A 20,779-nucleotide genomic window follows, 5' to 3' on the forward strand; every position below is an offset into this window, starting at 1 on the left:
GACTGCCCACCATTTGGTCATTTCTACCTTCTGCACCCCATGTTCAGCCTGGTGGGTGCAGGCTGTTTTTTCCAGTGGGTTCTGGGTTGGAGAATGTGAGGGGGGGTGTGTGTGTGCATGTCAGTGTGTGTGTGCCCATCTGTCCTGGGGAGCAATAATAGTTAATAAATAAGTGAATGGCAAAAATAGCCTCAAAGGAGCTGACAGGCAGAAGGCCAGAGTGGCTGGGCATGGGGCCAGCACCCTGAATTGCCAAATGTTAATTTAGCCAAAAAGAAAAAAGGACCATTTGGAGACTGCCTCCATTAGCCAGGGTCAAGGTCTATTGTGGTTTCTGGTGCTGGCATAGCCCTTCCCCAGACATCCTGCGTGCCGCCCAGGCACAGGGGGCCCCTTGCTCAGTGTTAGGGAAAGCTCTGGAGAGGGGGCCCAGTCTGGTCACATGAGGTTATGAATGGGCAGGAAGCCGGGAGGCCACTTCCCAGCAGCCCTCCAACAGTCCATCCAGCTGACCAGCCCTGCTTCCAGCCTAAAAGGTCCACCCAGCCAGGGGACTGATCTGGATAGCATCACAGTCTCTCGCCCCAAGCACGGGCTCTGCCCCACGTAGACACTCGGTTTGAGGCGAGGGATTTGACTCGATGTCCTGGTTGTCACTTGCCCTTGGCCAGATCCCCTGAGTGCCTCATCTGAGGCCTCCCCGACTCCAAGCATTCTTCACACAGGGGCCTCTGGGGGTCCATGGGTGTTTTCCCTGTCATTTGCCGCATGTGTACATGTCTTAATGGAGTTACAGACAGAAGCACACCTGGGAGAAACAGACGTGTGTCCCCTCTCTTTCCCAGAGGCTCCCACCTTTTCAAAACCATCTTCAGTTTATTAACCAGCCTCTCTAGAACAGTCTTGGAGGGGGTGCCTGACCTCCCTGAAGTCTCCCTCAGCAACAGCTACCTCCAAATTCAGGGGGACCTGGCTCAGCCCACTCCCTGGTTAACACTCACCCAACAAAGTCCTGACCCCAGCTCCCAGGCTGGTCCCGGTCAGCTCTGGAGGCTGCCTCACTCCTGGAGGGTCTGTGCTGGTCACCTGGTGGCCACCAGCCAGATCAAGGACAGGGCAGGGATAGGGTAAAAACCCAGGACCCACGACCTGGCCCTCCTTCCACTTAGCCTTCTCTTTGGAGGGAATACAATTTCTGTCTATCTTGTTTACTGCCATCCAAATACAGGCATTCAGGAGAAGCACAAGGCTGTCTTACAATGGGTGGGAATTTTAAAGTATGAAGTCCACGCAGCCAGGACAGACCACAGGTCATTTCCTGAGGGTGTTTTCCTTGGCAGTGCTTTGCATATATCATCACATATAACGTTCAACACAACCCCCAGGGGTAACAACTCTTACTATGTCCTCTTTTATGAAGAACACGTAGACTCAGAAGGGGCAAGAAGCCGGCCAAGGAGACACAGCTGGGGAAACGGCAGAGCTGGGATGTGCGCTGCCTGAGGAAGCTAACGTTCTGAAGGGGCATGCAGGGATCGGACAAGCAGCCAATAGGGGCTACACATGCACTTCATCACTGAGAGAGAACTGTGTATGGGAGCTGGCATCCAGGGCTCTGGCAGTCCTGGTCCAGGGTGCCAGGGTCCCAGAGAGAGATGACATTCTCAGAGGTATGAGATCTCTGGGCACCCCAAGAAGGGATGTGCTGGGGTGGGGGCTCCTTGTGTCTGGAGGGAGGAGGAGCTATGAGGTTGAATGTTTGTGAGCTTCACACCTGGATAAAGGCAAAGCCCTGGGAAAGTGATCAGAGAAGGTACGTGGATATTTAAAGCCCAAGAACAGGTAAAGAGGAATGCCCTTGGGAGCCACCACGGGTCTCCTGGGGAGGAGGTGCTATCGAGCTCCCCAGAAGTTGGGGAGCTGGTCTCCTGGCTAGGGAGCACCAGGGAGTAGGTTTGATACCACCAGTAACCAAGACAAGGAGAAACCACTAGGTAAATACCCAGGTGGTCCCTGTGACCCTCAGGTACCCCAGCCTTCCTGGATGATGGCAGTGGCCTCCCCTCAGCACTGCTCTCCCGCTCCACACGCATACACCAGAGCCACCTTCCTAAATACAGATGGGGTCACATCTACTCACTGCCCTGCAGAAGAACCGTCTACAGATCCCCATGGCCTCTGAAGACACCCATGGCCTTGGCCCAGAAATCTATACTCTCCCCAGGCTCGTCTCGCCCACTGCCAGCCCTGCCTTTTCCACACCACTTCTTCCCCTTCCCTCCTGGTGCAGCCAGCATGCTTGGCCTCTGCTGCTAAAACCACAGGAATCACATGGTGCCCGGCAGGCGTGAATGCCGCTTGTCCCCTGGCCTTGGGAAGTAAGAGCCCGGGCTGCCCAGCTCATTGTATGAGCCTGTTACCTCATCAGCACACTGGGGGTGACCACAGCAGGGCTTACCTCCTAGGGCTGTTGGGGGATGAGATGAGTTCACAGAGCTGGAGTGCTTAGAACAGAGCCCGGCATACAGGAGGCGCTATTTACAGGTGGGCTCCTGCAGGCTGGGCCTGCGGCTTATTCATCCGGGTGTCCCAGTGCTTAATGGACTTTTGTTGGTAATTCAGTCCAGCACGCATCCGACACCAAATCTCAGCAAATATAAAACCCAATTTAGGGGTGAAGAATTTTGTTTGGGGACATGCTGAGTTCAACCAGCTGGAAGGACATGACCAGGAAGAATGATGGGCAGGGACCCAGGACTGAGTTTTAAGGCAGGAAACCAGGAGCTGTCTACCTGCATGACGGTGCCAGCTCAGTGCCTCCAGGGGTGTATCATTTTGTCCCCATAGTACTACCCATCCAGGCATCTGGAGTGAAGTCCTTTCTTACTTGACCGCAGAGCACCCATTAATGTTACACGCTGCACAGACCTTCAGAGATCCTCTGATTTGCGTTGCTCAGATGGGGACACTGAGGCACAGGTGTGGCTCCCTGTCAGCCCTTAGCCCTGTGGTCATGCCACAGCAGCACGGCCAGTGTCCCTGCAGTCACCTGAAAATCCCTTCACCAACTCCTCTCTCGGGGCCTTGACATGTGTTCTGCTCCCAGACCACCTCTTGGCTCCTGCCCTCCACATTAGAGCAGCTCCATCTCCTCTCTCCCTGGTATCCTCCAAAAGCCTGCTCCAGCTGTGCCCCCGAGAGCCACCAACCCCCCCCAGAGCCCCACCTACCCTCTGTCTAACCCCTCCTTCTCCTGCTCAGTCTACCTCCAGGTGAAGTTAACACAGAAAACGCCACCTCTTCCGAGGCCTGGCACTCCCCAGCACTTCGGGAGGGCCTCTGCCTGCCTCAATCCTTTCTGCACCCTCGTAGATACTGCAGGGTGGAACCCTGCCCTTGAGGCATCTGCCTCCAATTCTGGGGAACCTACTTAAGATGCAGATTCCTGGGGATTACCCTCGACTTCCTGGATCTGACTCCCTTGACAAGAGGCCCAAGAACAGAATTTGTAGATAGGCTTCCCGGGGAATTCTCACACACAAAAGTTTGGGAGCTGCAAGCCTACCCAAGTCACTCTTCCCTGGGCTTCAAGCTTCTTATCTATAAAGTGTTCTGCTTAAAATAATAATAATAATAAAATATCTACCTAATGGGAGATTAAATTACTTATGAGGGACAAACAAGTTACTCAGTGCTCAGCGCTGTGCCTGGCACACGGTAAGTGTGTGGTGAACAGTAGGAATTGGCAGTACTGTCCTGTCTTTAGGCTGGGCATCTCAGAAAGGCAGATGATTTCCAGCAGACAGAACATTTCCCAAGGGAGAGGACCAAGCCGTCTCCTTCCTCCCCATGCCCAGGGACCTAGGGGTTCATGAGGACAGTGGCAAAGGCTGGTGCCTGGAAAAGAAACAGATGCTATTCCCAAAGGACAGCCTGCCCCACTCCAGGCAAGCTATTGGGAAACTCCAAATCCAGAGGGGTCCCCAGAGAAAAGGAGATTTCCCGCCAACAGTGAGTGCCTGAGCTCAGCCCTTCCCCAGCCCTAGACTGGAAGCAAGATCTCAAAGCCCTCCTCTCCTGAAAGAAGAAGGCCAAGAGGCATGTGGCCTCATCCATCCCCAGCCACCAATAGGGTGGCTTACCCAGGCTTTTCACTTCAGTGGCCTGACAATGTCAGAGCTCAGTAACTGCAGAGGCCACAGAATTAACCAGTGGCAGAGAGAGGCACCTTCTTGCTGTCCCGGAAGGGTGGGGCTGCATGGGAGAGGGATGGTCAGCTGAGAGCATGCAGGGTGGCTCTGTCCGCCTGTGCGCGGCCAGTGCAGTGGCTTCTCACATTGTAGAAACCCAAGGGTCCCAGCCTCTGTGCTCTTTACTGGGGAAGAGAGACACCCTGCCCCACAGCCACACCTGCGCCTGGTCCTCTGGAGCTCACGTGCTCCAGCCACATCCTGCACCCCCCAGGCCTACACTACACACACCGGGCAGTGGGGACACCCAGTGGGAGTCTCAGAGTTGGCAGCTCAGCCTGCAGTGAGTAAATGCCCCCTGCACCACCCCAGGGCCAACCCGGCCCTTCTCCGCACCTCTCACCAAGTGTGTAGGTCAGAACCACTTTGCCTTCTCCCAGGACCTCTCCCGACACCAGCGCCTTTGTCCCGCCCCTCACAGCCCAGAGGCTCCAGCATCTGACCCCGAGGCCCTCCTCCCACTCCACAGGGGAACCCAGAGAGGACCCTAAGGGAGGTGGGTGCAGCAGTCTGTATCTTTTCATTCCTTTAAGAGAAACCAGTTCTCTTCTGTAAATCCAGGCTTAGGGTGATTTTCCTTTTACCTCCTGGCGGAGACAGAAAGCAAAATCAAGAACAAAAGGACTGCATGGGCACACAGGTTGGAACCAGACTTATAGACCCGGACCTGGCAGGGAAAGTTCTCACCTGGATGCCTGGATGCCATCACTTCCTCCAAGGTGAAGCTGAGAGCAGCCCCAAGGGCTGCCCTTCCAAGCTCTCAGCTGCTCCCCAACACCCCAGGATCAAAGCAGAGGGTGCCATCACTGCGGACCCAGCAGGAGTTCCCTGCAGGCCTGTTTGCCAGTGAAATCACCCCGGAGGCCTCAGACGGAGAGGATTTAAATCAGCCCCACAGACCTCAGTGGGGAAAGACTCAGGGGAGCAACATCTCACCGGGGAAGATGTCAGACGGTGACTAACTGGCTTTTCTAGGCCATTGTCACCAATGCTGGAGAAATATTACACTTTAAAAATAAATGTAAAATGAAATTCAAAATTAACTCTCCCCAGATAACCCCTTTCCAAAAAAGACCACATCGTAATCCACATGTGGCCATTTGTGGAGGATTTAGTCCGAGGACATCTCCCTGTCCTGGGTGGGGATGTGTCCCAGGCCCCGGCCCTGCACACCTGGTGCTCTTCAATCTTCTCAGTTCTCAGGACCCCAGGGCCAGGTGCTTCTCTCTGTCCTCCCAGGGCATGAGGGCAGCAGCAGGATCCTTACCCTCCTTGCCCTGATCCAAAGGAAATCCCTTCAAGGTGCAAGCCCCACCTCTCCATCACCCTGCACACCACCTTTCTTCTACTCACTCTTTCCCACACTTGCTGATAACCATAAATACATATGGGGAGTTGCTAACTATAATTCCTTGCTTTTCATGAGCTGGAGTTGAAGAAAAAGTCATAGTGGCAGTAGTGCTGGATCAACATTATGATTTACCAGCTGGGTAACTGAGCAAATTCATTCACCCATCCAACAAGTATTAAATGAGCACCTACTACAGCTAGTGCTCTAGTTTACACTCCAGTTGGAGAGAGACTCACAAAGACTACAATGAACACTGTTGACCGAACAAGGCCACAGACTGTGCAATTTCTCCTCATGCAAAAGTGAAATACAGAAAAAAGAGAGGGAAGGGTTAATACTGATTGATAGGCGTTTGTTTGCAGCCAAGGGGCCATCTGGAATGCCAAGCGAGACTTCCTGCTCTGCCCAGGTGGCTCAGTGGAGTGCAGGGTGGAGCAGTCAGTCCTTCAGTGCTCCTCCAGTTATTACAGGGCTGCACTAAGCCACTTTTCAAGCCATGTTTGGGGCTAATTGCTGGTGATAAGAGCGGCATAAATATACTGAGCCACAGCCTTGCCTGACAAGATTTTATACTCCAACCACCAACCAAGTTTTCTTCCCCTATTAGACGCCTGCTATAATTTTTAGTGGCCATCACTCTACTGAATCACCACAATAAACCCTTTCGATATAAACAACTAGCCTTTCAATATCGTTGTAAATCAAATCCAGTGTCATCCACATGATCCCTCCGCTAATGAAGGGAGCACAGGGCAGTAGTTCTCAACCCAGAGCACATCAGACTCACTGGGAGCCTTACACAGTGCTGGTGCCCAGGCCTGCCCCACATGAGCCTGGATGCCGGGGTAGTGTAAGAACTCCTAGACATGCCTTCACTTCCCACACCTTAAGCTCTGCCAGGTTATTTGAGGTTCAGCCATCCAGAAAGCTTATGTCTCAGCCCTGGGTGTTTGAGGTGAAAAACCCAGCTGCCACATGCATGGTTATCATATACACACGGTAATCGACTAGAGGGAAGTTTATGACCCACTGTGAGAATGGCTATTTCTGAGACTGCTTTGAAAAGAATGAAGAATCCTGTTTGGAGATTATGTAGTTATCCATGCTCGCATTCATTGTCCTTATGTAGAGACTTGCCTCCTGATGAGCCTCTGAGGTCTTCATGTTGTACAGCTGGAAAGGGGGTAGTGGTGGTGGTAGGGAAACTCAGGGGACAGGAAAAGACACCAAAAGAAAGGTATGAAGAAGAGAGGGGACTGAAGACAGGAGTAGGGGGCAAATGGGTGTACCACGGCCCTTCCTGACATCACTGGACAGACCAATAGGGAATCCAGGGGAGGAAGAAGGGTCAGGATAAAAGCAGTGTTTTCTAAGCACAGTGGTCCACTGCCAGGAGCAGACAAGCTTGCCCGGGTCCAGGGAGGGAGCACCCCGAGCCAGAAGCCCAGTGCAACCTGACAGTGGGAATGTCTGCTCTCCTCCAACAGTGCTGGGCAAGTAGGAGCCAGAAAGTCACTCACATTCAGTAAATATTCTGGTATTAAACCAGGCAAGGCCCCTGCCCTCAGAGAGCTGACTGTCAAGCAGAAAGACAGACAGAGAAACCCACCAGCATCAAATTACAAACACACATAAGTGCTATGGAGAAAAAGAAGAGGATGTTCCAAACGAGAGATTAACAGTGCGAGATTAACAGTGTGTCACAAAGGCAGGGCCACTGTCAGGGGGCACAGGCCTACTCTTCTCGCCCCGGACTCAGCTTCTGCAGCCTCCTCACCTGAGATGTCAGGGCCAAGACATTTCCTGGCTGGTGTTACCCACTGGGAGCCCATCAGGGGATGGCCGGATCCCTCCCGTGCAGAGTGGTGCAATGCTTACAGGAAAAGGGACTTGGCCAGAGGAAGACTGGGGACTTGGGCATGTTACATGAATAAATAATTAGGCTTTCCATCCCCAAAAAGAAAATGTGAAAATAAATGTCAAAAATCTACTTAGCAAAGAATGGTACCAGGGCAGGAGTTACATTTTCTTTTAGTTTTCTTGAGAAGAATGAGAGGAACAGAATTGGACTAAAACAGGATATTTGTGCTATGTTTTAGGGTGTTGATGGCTTTAGGAGCTGGGCTTTAAAGACATCCTAGAAACACTCTAGCAAGCACTAAACATCATGTCTACTAGATGCTACTCTACAGAAAGACCCTGGGTCTGTCCTCCAAGATGCACCAAGAAGTGATCCGATGTGTCCCCAGCAGCCTGCTCTCTCCTCTCCCCTGTTCCACTTATGCCACCAGAAGACTGGTTATGAGGCAGCCTCACCCCCAGAGCTAAGCTATCCTAGAATCACTTCTGATGCCTCCCCAGGGTCTCAGTCCCTACTCACACATCCATAAAGCCACTCGTGGGCTCTGCACAGGTAAACATCTGACCCCAGGCGCCCCCGCACACACCAGCACTGCCTTGCCTCACAGCGTCATTGCACGCTCAGGAAATGACAACTCCTTCCCATCTGAGCCAGAGACCACGAAGAAAGGAAGGCCATCACAAATAAAAAACCACACATTCCAAAACCAAATTGAGACAATTGCTTGAGAGCAGCCTTGCCTTCTACCGCTTCATTAGGCACCACAGGGTGGACCCGGGGCTGGGTCCAAATGTGAAAACCACACTGGATTTGGAGTCAGAGATCTGGATTTGTATAGAGCCCTCCCAAGCTATCTAACTAGCTGTGTGACCGAGATGAGGTCACTTAACCTCTCTGATCTCCTACTTCCTCTTCTTCAACACAAAGTCAGCAACATAGGTCTATGATGCCATCACATGCATTACCTTGTTTGGGCCACCCAACAGCAGATCCTGTCATATCATCCCCAATGAACAGAGGGCCCTGAATGAGAGAAGCCAAGGAAATTCAGCCAGATCATACATCAGGGCTTTCTTGTGGGGCTCTGGGCCCCAAAGCTAATCCTAACCCATCACCTCCTCAGAGCCATCATGAGAAGCAAATGAGATTACACACGGTAAGGTCCCTGGTCAGCTATAAAGTGCTAATCAAATGTAAAGTACTTGAGTCTTTTGGCTGGTACCTGAGCAACTGTCCAGGGAACAGAAAGCCACACATTTTTAAGTAAAAAATCTTACAGACACACAATACATACATATATTAAATTTCTTTATATTTCACATCATTCCTCTAGTCTGGCAACTACTTTACAAGAGATGAACATATGACATCAAATAGGAGTGAGGGGCCCAGGCAGCACGTGGGTCCTAAGTCACCAGAGTGGTGCACCTGAGCCTGTTGCCCCTAGTAAGCAGCCTCTTCCCCTCCCTAGTGCCCAAGTCGCACCTGGCTTAGAATCCCGGCTTCTCCACCCTTAATTTGAATTCCCCCAGAGAAAGATTCTGAGACATGGATTTGAATACAAATGGTTTATCTGGGAGGGGAGCCCAAGAAACACTAGGAGGGAAGTGGAGAAATGAGACAAGGGAGGGAAGAGAGCCCAGAGAAAAGGATGTTATCAAGCATGCCACCATGGCGGGCAGTTAGAGCTGAACCCTTCTGTGGGACTGGGAGGCCTGGGGAGCACAGGTCTCAGAGTCACACGCCCCACCCCAGGGACAAGCAGTTGGGCTATTTACCTGCCAGCACCCAGCAGTCAGTGGTGAGAGCTGCTCTGGGGCTGGTAACTCCCTAGGGCTTCCGACCTGCCCCATGAGCAAGCAGAGAGGCTGCGGCCCTCCAGAGTTCTCAGGTGCTGACAGCTGGACGTCCAGCTGGCGAGAGTGGAAAGGTACTTGCCCAGGGAATATGGGCGGGCATGGAGCCATCTGTTGTGTTCACTAGCTGTGTGACCTTGGGAAAGCTTCTTACCTTCTCTTACTCATTTTCTGCAGTCCTGAAAGAGGGATACAAATGTCTTTCTCATAGAATTGATATTCAATTAAATGAGGTCATATATGTAAGGGACTAGCCCAGTGCCAGGCTTATAGCAAAGACTCAATGTATACTCATTGTTTATAAGCAATATTTTTTAAGGGTTTCCTCCTTTTGGAGAGTGGGGGTGGGAAGGAAACAAAGTAAACTGGGTGAGGAGGGAAGATCTGGAATGGCCCATCACCATTTCCCTATGTGCAGCCAGGCACTCAGGGTTTGAAGCAAAAGCTCTGGAAAGACATTCAGTGGACCCCACACCCATTAAAGGAGCTCCAATGTCTAATGACAGAAAAAAAAAAAAAGTCCTAAGAGAAACTGAAACTGAATAAAGGAGGCATCTCCCTGGTCCCTTCCAGCCCATTGTTTTATTTCATAAAGGATTTCGGACCCAGATGAGGGGCAAGACTTTAGAACAGGCAGCCAGACAATGAAGGCTGGGCAATCTCCTCCTGGAGCAAGGAAATCCACCCAACAAATGCCCCTGTCTAGATCACTTTGCCTAGGCCTATCCAGGAGGCAGCGAGCTGGTCCCTGAGAAATTTCAAGGTTCTTCCCAGCCCCTGAAGCAGCGCAACATAAAATGAGTTCCAACAAACACTAATGCCCCCTGTGATATTCCTGGAAAAACTGGTTCTACAGTCAAATACATTTCATAAAGGCTTCAAGCAGTATCCCCCTCTTGTCAATTTTTAGTGCATATTAACATATTAAAAGCTTTAAGGTCCTACCATAAAGACGTCTGTTTAACCCAGTACTTCCAAACTTACTTGACACAGGACTGAATGTTATGTATGTGAAACATCTATTAGCATCCCTCCAAAGGCCACTTAGTGGGAGAGTCTGGGCTAACGTAGTCCTGGGTGCTGGGACCCAGGCTGAGTCATCTTTGAACTCCACGGCCTAGCACAGTGGCTGGTAAACAGTAGGCACCTAATAAACAGCTGTTGTCTAAATGAATGGGGAGAATGCTGAAAGAATGACTTAATAATGGTTTTCAAATCTGTGAAGTGATATAGTATCAGCAGTGCCAGGCAACAGCTCTCTGTTTCCAAGAAGGCACACATTTTAAGTTGCAGCAAGAGGGATTCTGGAAGCCCTGCTCAGAGTTTAGGATTACAGTCCACCAAAATAGGCTTCCAAGCTGGGCTGCAGTGCTTCCTTCTGTGGAGGTGTTGGTCTAGCACTTCGCCGCAGCAGAGTCTGCGCAGCAATCCACCCACCCCACCACCCATTCACTTGTGCATTCATTCAAACCCTCACTGAGCACCTACTATGTGCCAGACCCTGAGGCCCACTTCCAAAAGCCCATGGAGCCCCTGAAGGGAACTCAGGTGTGAGGTCAGGAAGCCTCAAGCTCAGAAGCAACGGCTCTTAACCCTCCCAGAGCAAGAAGAGGGGTAGGGATCTCAAGCTTACACATGAGGCTGGCCTGCGGAATAAAGCCACTACTGTCTCCCTGCATTTGTTTGTCTACCCCCCTTTCTTGTGACTATATTCCATTGTTCCCAGAGAGCATCCCTTCCCCCACACACACACTCACAGCTCCAATCCCCTCTTCCTTTCCTAAAGGCCTGCTCCTCTCTTCAAACCATCTCCTAATTCCTTACCTCTCACCTCACACCTCCATGCCTGATTCCTCATTCTCCACATTCTATACCATCCGTTCCAGACCTGGGGTGCCTTCAGGGTTTTTCATATTCACCCAGACAAATTAATGAATAAACTAGGACTTAAACTAAGGTCCATCTTTCTGCTGATCCTCTCCCTATCTCACCAACAATGGTGAACCATATTGCTTTGCCTCAAACCGGAAAGGGGTGGGGGTGGTGAGAATGGTGGGAAGAAGGGATGAGAGGAGATCTGGGGCATCCTTCCCATCCTGTTTCACATAACCAGTAGCCTTTCAGATCTGCAGCCTTACATCAGTATACACTCACCACCCAACCCAGATGTCTCCCAGTTGGTCTGCAGTAAATTTGTTTCTTTAGAACAGAGGCTGAGACATAGGAAGCCCAAAAGATTTCAGGAGGCAGTCATGCTGTTGCAAGACACCAAACCACAGAATCCTAGGTTTGGGTGTGAATGGTGATGTTGGCCAACGATTCAAAACCTATGAAGTTGGTCATCAGCATCATCTGTGGAACGTCAAACACTAAATCTAAGACGTTTAAAAAATAGATCCATTCTGGGCCCCACCCCAGACCTTTAGAAGCAGAACTTTCCATTTCCTCAGTAGCAAGCCTTGCAGACAGCTGTCCAACCTCCACTTGAGTACCTGCACTGACAAAGCTGGCTACCCCAGAAGGCATCTGGTGGCTGTAACCCCAAAGACTAGAAAGGTATCTCCCACCCAGAGCTGAAATCTGTTCCACTCTTTGAACCTGTTTGTGCCAGCCCGGCCCTTGGGAGCAACTAAAAATAAATTTAGTCCCTCCTCTACTATCTGGTAACAGGGATTCCCAGCAATAATGCCTTGCCCATCTCTACTCTCCTCCCAGCTAAATATTCCCTTTCTTTCAAATGGTCTTTCAGAAGCCAGGGTTTCCTTACCAAGCTGGTCACTGTCCTCTGAATACTGAAATCAAACATAGTATTTCAGAGGGGTCCTAAATCTTCCTATGAACTGTATATGCCCATAAAACCTAACCAAGATCCTGCTAGTCTTTTCTAACAGCCAGGCCAAAATGCAGGCTCACTTCAAGCCCATGGTCCGTTAACTAGAAACCCCCATATTTTGTTTGCATTGTTGTAAGATCTTCTAGACATTGCCTTGAGAAAAGGGGGGCGGGAAAAGTAGAGCTTTCCAGTTATCTCCATGAAGTTTTGTGTTTGGGAGAGAAAATGAATGTTAATTCTGCCCTCCATCAGCTAGCTACCTCCAACTGATAATCATGGAAGAAAGAAGGATATGCCAAACATAACTTACGTAACTGTACCCAAAGGATTTATGAGCACAATCATATCAGAGCAAACTGTTTCCATTCCAACGCAGGCTGAACTCCCAGGAAGTAAACGGCCATGAGCTGGACCCACCACAAGATAAATAGTTAATTGAGGTGCCAGGCAGGCAGCTGTGGACTGGAAGCCTCCCAGCAAGAGGCTGGCACTATCATAGAGGCTCCCACCTTGGGTCCCCCTCCCCCCAACACCAGCCCATCTCTGGCTGCGACCAAGGGGAGAGCCCCATTCACACCTCTCAGGAGGAGAGACAGAGCCCACCACGTGCCACAGCCCTGCTCCTGCTGCCAGCTGCACCCTCTGACAGAGTGCCTTGTGGCCAGGGCCTGTCTGCAGAGGAAAGCATCTGTCCAGGCCTTTTATGCTGATTGTTAAAACTCTTCTGTGAGATCGGGCAGGTTTCCATGATGCAGTGTAATACCTTGTCTGTGTCCTCCTCCTAGACAAACACGAGCATTCTATCCTATAAACGCTTGCTCACACAGGCCTCATGCTCCAGAACAGAACTTCGATCGAATTACTAACAGCGATACAAATATAGCAATGGTCATTCTACTCCTCAGCTGGCTCTCTACCATTCCTGAAGTCTTCCCCATAGGAATTGAGGCACCCCTGGGATCTAGAAGTGATGAACCCCTATCCAGTAGTCCTGCTGGACACCCCCACCCCCAAGGGCTTCTGCTACACTCTAAGCACCCCTTTCCCTGCCACATAGAGAAGGAGGCCACGTAATTGAAAACAATTAGCAAATAGAACTGGAAAGGACAGTTAGCCTTGTGGCAAGACAAGCAGACCGTCCTCAGCTCCCAACTCAGAGGAAAGCCTCCACCCCAGCAGCTGCTGCTGCCTTTGGTCACTGAGGCCAGATTTCTACCATCCAGAAATGCAGGCGGGAGAGTCTTTGGTGGTAGACAGCTCCCGGCCGCTGCGGTGAAGTGTGCCCTCCTCCACACCACCTGGGCAGGCAGGGAGGCAGTGGTTGCCAGCAGCACACAGACCCACCAGATGAGGCAATGGGCCAAGTCCCAGAATGAGGAGGTGGCTCTTCAGCAGGACTCAGGGGGCAGCTGGGCAGGTAGGCAGCAGGAAGGCTTTTGAAAGGGAAGGTGGGACTCCATGGGGTCAAAGGAAGTGGCCACCCAAGTCAAGCTGTCAGCTCATTATGGAAAAGGAGCATGTGCACCCAGGGTACCTCTCTGAGAGTCCAAAGGTCAAGGTTGGAAGGGCAATCAAGGCCCAGAATCAAACGGCAAATGGCCACGGGAAGCCGGCCACCAGCCAAGAATAAACAGGACAGAGCTGCAATGATCTCCTTTCAAAGTCAACACAAAGGCTTGCCTGGGCCCACCTCCATCACCCAGGCTGGCCCACATGACACACGCACGTGCACACACATGCGTGCAGGCACCCAGCCCTCAGCAACCACAGCAGTCAGCTGGTTCTTGGTCTGCATCCCCACCCCCATCCATCCCCAGCCTCCTCACTACAGACACACATGCTCACAGTCACAGAACATCACCCACACAGAGCCTGTGCCTTTCTGATCTCTGGAACAACTGGTGACAGTTGGAGGTTCAAACAGGCACAAAGGAAGAAATGCAGAAAATCACTGAGTTTCTCCAAAAGGGTCAGGGGAAAAAGAGCTGAAGGGAGGCCTGGGGAGGGGAGGGGTAATCCCACACTGCAAGGGCAACCTCTCACTGCTCTCCCAAGCCCAGGGGCCCACATGGGTCAGAATCTTCTCTTCAGAAACCATGTCAGGGAGGTTTAATGTGGCTGCATAATAGTAATTCCACACATTTGAATAGGACCCTCTACTTTTCAATCCACTCCTGGAATAACACTGGACAGCAGAGATGCCCATCTCCTGGGCCAAATGACTGCCCACTCCTGCGGGGCTGAAAGATTTCTCCAAAATATTATTTCTCCAAAATAATCTTTAATAGCTAAGCGTATGTAATAGTTGTGTGAGCCTGCTTGTTTGTGTGTGAGTGCATGCGGAGGCTTTATGCAGCAGAGGGGGTTACAGTCAAACAAAAATGAGGTCGCCATGGTAACAGGCTCCGGCTTCATTGCAGCCTATTAACACAAGTGAGGAATGTGTTTGGCAGATGCTCGAGTGTTATTTATGGTATGGGTGTAGCAGAGGGACTTCTAACAGGCGAAGACAGAGGAAAAAACAACCCCGTGACGTTCCTACTGTACCCCATCAAGGAGACAACAGTGAGACAAGAGCACAGAAGGAGAGGCTGAGAGGCTGCAAATGGGGAGCAGGAGATAGGTAGCAGAATGAGCAGGCAGGCAGAGGAGAGGAGGGGTGGGCAGAGAGCAACAGGGGACGGGAGGGGAGGGAAAAGAAAGGAAGTGAGAGAGAAGAGCAGGGGGAGAGGGTGGATACCAGGGAAAGAGGTAACTAGGGAAGGAACATCTGCACCCAAAGAGGCTGCCCCACCGTGCCTCCTGGTTTTCTCCTGAGTAAAAACTATCAGGAGGCACCCCGTAACAAACCAACTGCTTCTTCTCCTAGCTGGAGCGAAGGGCAGAGCCTCCAACATAAGAAGGGCTGGGCAAGGCCAAAACAGGTGAAACGGAAGAGGGGCTGGGAAGACTCCAATAGGTCAGATGATGATGGAGAAGACTTGGGCTGTGGGAGCAAGGGGGCCAACCCAGCAGAACAAGAAATGAACAAATGCCGGTACAGTTTACTGAGGGCCTGCAATGTGTCCAAGGCCCCAACATTAGAAACCATGCACTGCCGCCCCATTTCCCTGGACATGCATCTTCATCGAAGAAAAGGATCTGACACAATCCTCAAACACCTGCTGCTCTTGGGTAGCCTAAGGCAGAGGTTAATGCTGGACTGTCCCACTAATATTTCCCCACCCACTGGCAGGGTTTGGTTAAGAAATACAAATTTTAAAACAGACATGATTAGAAAGGTAAATCAAATACAAACAGAAAAGATATGCTTTTCTCTGAAGCCAAAGAGAAGAAGTGTTTGCATTCCCTTGTTTTGGACTGCGCTGTTCCCAACTAGGTCTGCTGTACTCAACTGAGCAGACTATGAGAAGTTAAGTAAAAATCTATCCAAAAGCCTACAGCCAAACAAAGGTGTAAAGGCCACGCTGGGTAAAAGAAGCATGGGGGAGAATTGGTGGAGGTGGGGAGAGAGAAGGGAGGAGGATTTGCCTGAGAAGCTAGAAAGGGAAGTCGGTCAGACACTCTGTTGCTACACTGCATTTTCATGCTAAGATGGAGCTGGAGTAACCCAGGTCCAGCACTCCTTTTCTGGGCTCTGACTCCAGCCTCTTGAAATCATATATCCAGGACTCTCTAGGTCTGTAATCAGACCGTTCATCCCAAGTCTGGTTCAGGAAACACCCTAAATGATCCTGAAATCTCTGCTTCTCCAAGTGGATAACATGCCATCCCCTCTGCAGAAAAATGACACCCAGCCAAGCATCCTGCCTCCTACCCAAGCCAAGAATAGCCCCCAGAGATACAGCACCCAGGTGATAGCTTGGGTGCTCAGGCCAAAAGAGCTGGAGCCATTATAAGCACTAACAATAGTAGTTAACTTTTTAGAAAACCACCTGCTCTCAATAGGTTTCTCTCTCAAGTTCAAAGCTGATCTCTAAAGATTCTTTCTTTCTGATCTTTCCAAGATCAGAAAAACTTTAACTTAGCCTCAACAACCCCACCTGCTCCACTTATTGGAACACAACCAAATTGGCAAGCAGTTTTTTTTTTTTTAATTAAATCCCTACTAAGCACCTGCACTGGGCTTGACAAGGAGAGAGCAGAGAAGGAAAAACATATACAACTCAGGACTCCTCCATCCCCGGACAGGGAAGCAAAGCCAGCAGGCACTGGAGAAGAAGTGCTCCACTCTGTGGCTCTGACTCCATTGTTAACCTTGCAGAAGACAGAAGGCCAGTGTGGCTGGAATGGAAGGAGGGCTCCTTGCAGGAGGTAGCCGTAGCACAGAGGAGGTCAGAACTAGATGGGGCGTGCACAACACTCGCATTCTCTCTGAGAGGCTGCAGTCAGAGTTCCTGGGAGGCACAGCTAGAGCCCAGCACATGGAGGCCATAGCAGGGCTTTTCCCTGAGGGGAGCACCACACCCAGGAGCCAGGGGGCACAGGAGAGCCCCCAGAGAAAGACCCGTACTCAACAGGGTCAAAGTCTGAGGAAAGGCATTAGAAGTAAGGAGGAGGAAAGCAATGAAATGCAGTGGAATACACTCAAGAGGCTCTGTTAGAGGAGGAGGATGCAGGAAGAGATGGGAACTCTCACAGCCAAGGTGCAAGCAAACAAGTGGGCTCAGCAGGAGTCAAGGGATGAGGCCCAGGAAGCCACAGACAAGGCGACTGCTAATGGCAGAAGGTGTGCACGTCACAGGAGCTGGTCTCACCCGAGGTCAGGAGGGCAAGCACACCCCTCTCCCAGAAGCTTTCAATGGAATCACTGGGTACGCAGACAGAAGCTGATTTCCCTGAGCCCACCATTCTAGGCTCACCCAACCAGTCCCAACAGTGATAAAAAGCTCCCACCACAAGCAATAACCGGAAGTATCCGTGTGTAGGGGTCATGATAGCCAACACCAGCTTTCTGCTCAGGCCAAGAGGGAGACTGCCACCACACTCATCTCAGAGGCTCCTTCCCACCTTGGCTTGGGGCACATTTGTAAATGAAACAAACTTGTCAGTCCTCCCTCAAGTTCAAGGATATCTTCAGCTCCCGAACCCCCAGCCTCAGACAACAAGCAGGGTTATTATTTCTCCTCCTTAAGACAGGGTCTCTCCTCCCCAACCCTCTCTCCAGGGCTGGGTTAGCAAGCCAGCAATGGCTCCTAGGAGGGAGAGGCTGCTACAGCGCCTAGCTACTTTTGTCAGAAGTCTTTGACACACAGGGACAGAAGCGCAAAAGCGAAGCAGACCTCTCCAGAGAATTTACCTTCCTACCATCCTTCCTCTTTCGTATCCCCACAAAATGGGTAGTTCAGCCTGTGTCTTATACCTAGCAGGGAACATTCTACACAGTCCAAGGGCACTCTCTAAGTGAAGACGCTTAAGAAGCTGGACGACACCACACGGCTGACACACCATGCATCTTTGACTCTTTTCACCACTTTAATGGGTGAGGGTGGGTTCTCTCTCTTTTGAGTCAAGCCAAGGCCTGCCCACCCAACAAACCAGTCCCTGAGGCCAGGTGGGCCCCTACCTGCTTGAGCAGGAACTGGTCCTGGGCGTTGGTGCGCAGAGCAATAGCCAGGTGGAGGGCAGACAGGAGCACCCCGCTGAGGACCGCGGCCCGCATGCGCACGGGCAGCAGTGTGTAGATGGTGTAGATGAAGAACACGGTCCACCAGATGCCCTCGGAGGCGCTGCGCGGCTGGGGCAGCAGCAGGCCCACTACCTGGACGGCCAGCACCACGGCGATGAGTGCATAGCAGGCGAGGCCCATGTGGTCCTGGTGGAAAGCAGCGCGGTTGCAGAGCACGGCCATGAGGAGGATCACGCCCACAGCGGCCGCCAGCACGGCCAGGTAGGGCAGCTGGAGTGGCGGCCGCGCAGCGTGGAAGGCCAGCATGACGAGGCACACGAGCACCAGCACGGCCATGAGCATAGTGAGGCTGCTCTGGTTCAGACGGAAGAAGTAGCGCTGGTACAGCCGTTCCAGTTTGTCCGACGGGAACTTCTTGGAGCGGAATATCTGCAGCAGCGCCAGGCAGCAGGCACCCAGCGACAGCACCGCGCCGGGCCCCGCACCCGAGCCTGCCGAACTGCCACCATCCCCGGACCTCTCGTCGCCCTCGACGGCGCCGGCCTCCAGCTCGTCGGCCGCGCAGCCCTTGCCCCGCCGCTCTTCCAGGCCCAGCTCCACAGAGCGCGGGCGCACCTCGGTCCCGCCGGCTGCGGCGGCCGCCGCTGAGCCGCCGCCGCCACCCGCAGGGGGCGCCCGGGTGCTGCCCCCGCCGGCCGCACCCCGCCGCTGCCGGCGGCTGCCGCGGCCACAGTCGTCGCCGCCACGCTCCTGCCAGGCCGACTTGGAGCGGAAGCTGAAGCCGAAGCCCCCGGCCAGAGGGTCGTCGCCGCCCAGCGGAGGTTCGTCGTCGTCGTCGCCGCGCCAGCGGCTGGCCAAGCGCTGCTGCTGCTGATGGGTCACCGCCCCCCCGGGTTTCTTGGTGGAGCCGCGGGCAGAACCCCCAGGAGCGTGGGGATAGCCATTGGCGCGGGAATTGGCCTCCCCCCACGCGGAGCGGTGTTCCGGGCCTCCCCGGGAAGCCGGCGCCGCCGCTGTCTGCGCCGCGTAGCCCGGAGGGCTCACGCTTTTGGGGCCGGACATCCCCCCCTCAGCCTCGTCGTCTTCTTCCTCCTCCCCCGGGGGCCGGGCCGGGGGTCTCCAAGGGGAGGGCGGACGGCCGAGCAGGGGGACCAGGCTGGGGTCACACGTCGGGGGAGGCCCGGGGCCCTGCGCAGCAGCTGGGCATCTTGGCACCCCCGTCCTGAGCGGAGAAGGAGGCAGCAGGAGGGCGAGTGGAGAGGCAGGAACAGCCCCGAGGTGAGAAGTGGCTGAGAATCCGCGTCCGGGGTCCCAGGTCCGAGATGGTGTTGGCTCCGAGCTGGGGCAACAGGGACTGCTCGGGCTGTTGCGCTGCGCGCAGAGGGACGTCCAGACTCCTGGCTCGCGTCGAGCTCGGCGAGGACCAGAGTTGCGGACGAGGCGGGACGGAGAGGTGTCCTTGCGGGCGGCGCCTCCCCGGGACTGGCAATGCCCGGGCGCGGCGCTCGCTGATTCTGCCTAAACGGAGCTCAGCTGCACACTCGGCGAGGCAGTGGCTAGGACGGCTCCACGGGGGTCCGGGCGTGGAGACCGAGTGGGTGCCCTTTCCTCGCGGCGGACTGGGAGCGAATGGGAGGTGCGGGCGCCAGCCAGCATTATTTTCTTACGAGGGGTGGGGAGGTGGGATGGGGGGTGGAGAGGATGGGGGAGGGGGCGGCGGGCGGAGCAACAGCTCCGGAGCCCTGGGGGGAGGGTCCTGGAGCCCTGGGGGGCCGTCGCCCGCATTCCCCACCTCCTGCGGCGAGAGTGGGAGCGTGGCCCCCGCGAAAGCAGAGCCGAGCCTTCAGCGCGTCCGTGCAGGGGGCGGGGGCGAGGACCGGCTCCTGCGGCGCTGCCCTTCGCCTCGAGCCTCCCCTTTCTCCCAAAATGAAGCGGGGCTGGCCCGGACCTGCTGGCCCAGGAGGGCTGTCACGCCAGCTCCGCAAGCCCCAGGCTCCTCGCCGCCGGCTGCGGGCCCACCGCGGCCGGGCGCCGAAGGACTAGGCGGAGGGCGGAATCCGAAGCAGCGCCGCCGCCGTTCTGCCCCAATGCAGTCGGGCTTCTCCCCGGGAGCACGACATCCAGAGATCGAGGGCCGGGGCTCAGACGCAGCCGGCGGAGAGGGGCCCTCCCAAGAGCCGCTGCGCCCCCGGAGAGTTCCGGGGGAGCCCGCGGGAGCCCGGCTCAGGGCGCACCAGGCATGCCTCGGGCCCAGGGCCGCTCCGGCCGCTCGCGCCGCTCCTCTCTCCTCGCCCGCCCGCCGCCGCCGCCGCCGCCGGAGCGCCCTCCGCATCCCCTCCTCCCGCCGCCTCCCCGCCCCCCGCGCGGCTCCGGCCTCGGCTCACAGCGGCGCGCGGCCGCCTCCGCCCCTGGCCGGACCGCGGCCCCCTCCTCGGCGCCCCGCAGGCATCCTCAGGCTCTGCCCGGTGAGGCGCCCGGGGCCGCAGGGGCCTCAGCTCCCCTTCCTCACCTAAAATGCTCGTCGCGACCCCTCCCTCCCTGGCTTCTGGAGCTTCCGCCAGCCCGCGGTCCCTTCGCTGGACCTGGTGGCGTGAGGTCCTCCCCCACCCCCTGCTTGGGTTCCTGCGCCCCTAGTCCCAGCTCCCCTCTTTTGTGTCCCCCTTCCGCCCCCCTCCCCCTATTCAACCCAACTTCAGCCCCCGCGCTGCGCCCCCCTTCCCTGGCCGGGCTCGATTGGCCGCTTCCAGAGCTGTCAGACTTGAGTCCAGAGCTCTTATTGGGCGATTCTCTGGCCGGGAGACAGTGCCAAAGGAGGGAGCACTGGGTTGGGGGCGCCGGGGCAGCGACCGCCGCAGGGAGCGGAGACCCGAGTCCCTGGAGGGGCCGGAGGGCCGTGAGCCAGACCCGAAAATGGACATGGAGGACGGAGAGGCTGAGGATCTCTGAAGAAAGCAGTGACGGAAAAGATGGAGATACAGTACAGTGGATGAGGCGGATGC

The 20,779-nt window shown here is 54.2% G+C and overlaps 1 protein-coding gene across 3 annotated transcripts in view; it reads right to left on the bottom strand.

The window, feature by feature from the left end:
• The window catches only part of ADCY5 (adenylate cyclase 5), a 152,493-nt gene extending 133,091 nt beyond the window's left edge, over nt 1-19,402 (bottom strand). Inside the window, exon 1 of one of the 3 annotated variants that reach the window (XM_057503356.1) lies at nt 17,718-19,402. In XM_057503356.1, the coding sequence (XP_057359339.1) occupies nt 17,718-18,842 (1,125 nt within the window). In that variant the 5' untranslated portion in view covers nt 18,843-19,402. The remainder of the gene's footprint in view (nt 1-17,717) is intronic. The other 2 variants (XM_057503353.1, XM_036905615.2) reach the window with 2 other exon arrangements.
• Between the last annotated feature and the right edge of the window lie 1,377 nt (nt 19,403-20,779).

Source organism: Manis pentadactyla, chromosome 1 (genome assembly GCF_030020395.1).
Source record: "Manis pentadactyla isolate mManPen7 chromosome 1, mManPen7.hap1, whole genome shotgun sequence".
NCBI classification, from domain to species: domain Eukaryota; kingdom Metazoa; phylum Chordata; class Mammalia; order Pholidota; family Manidae; genus Manis; species Manis pentadactyla.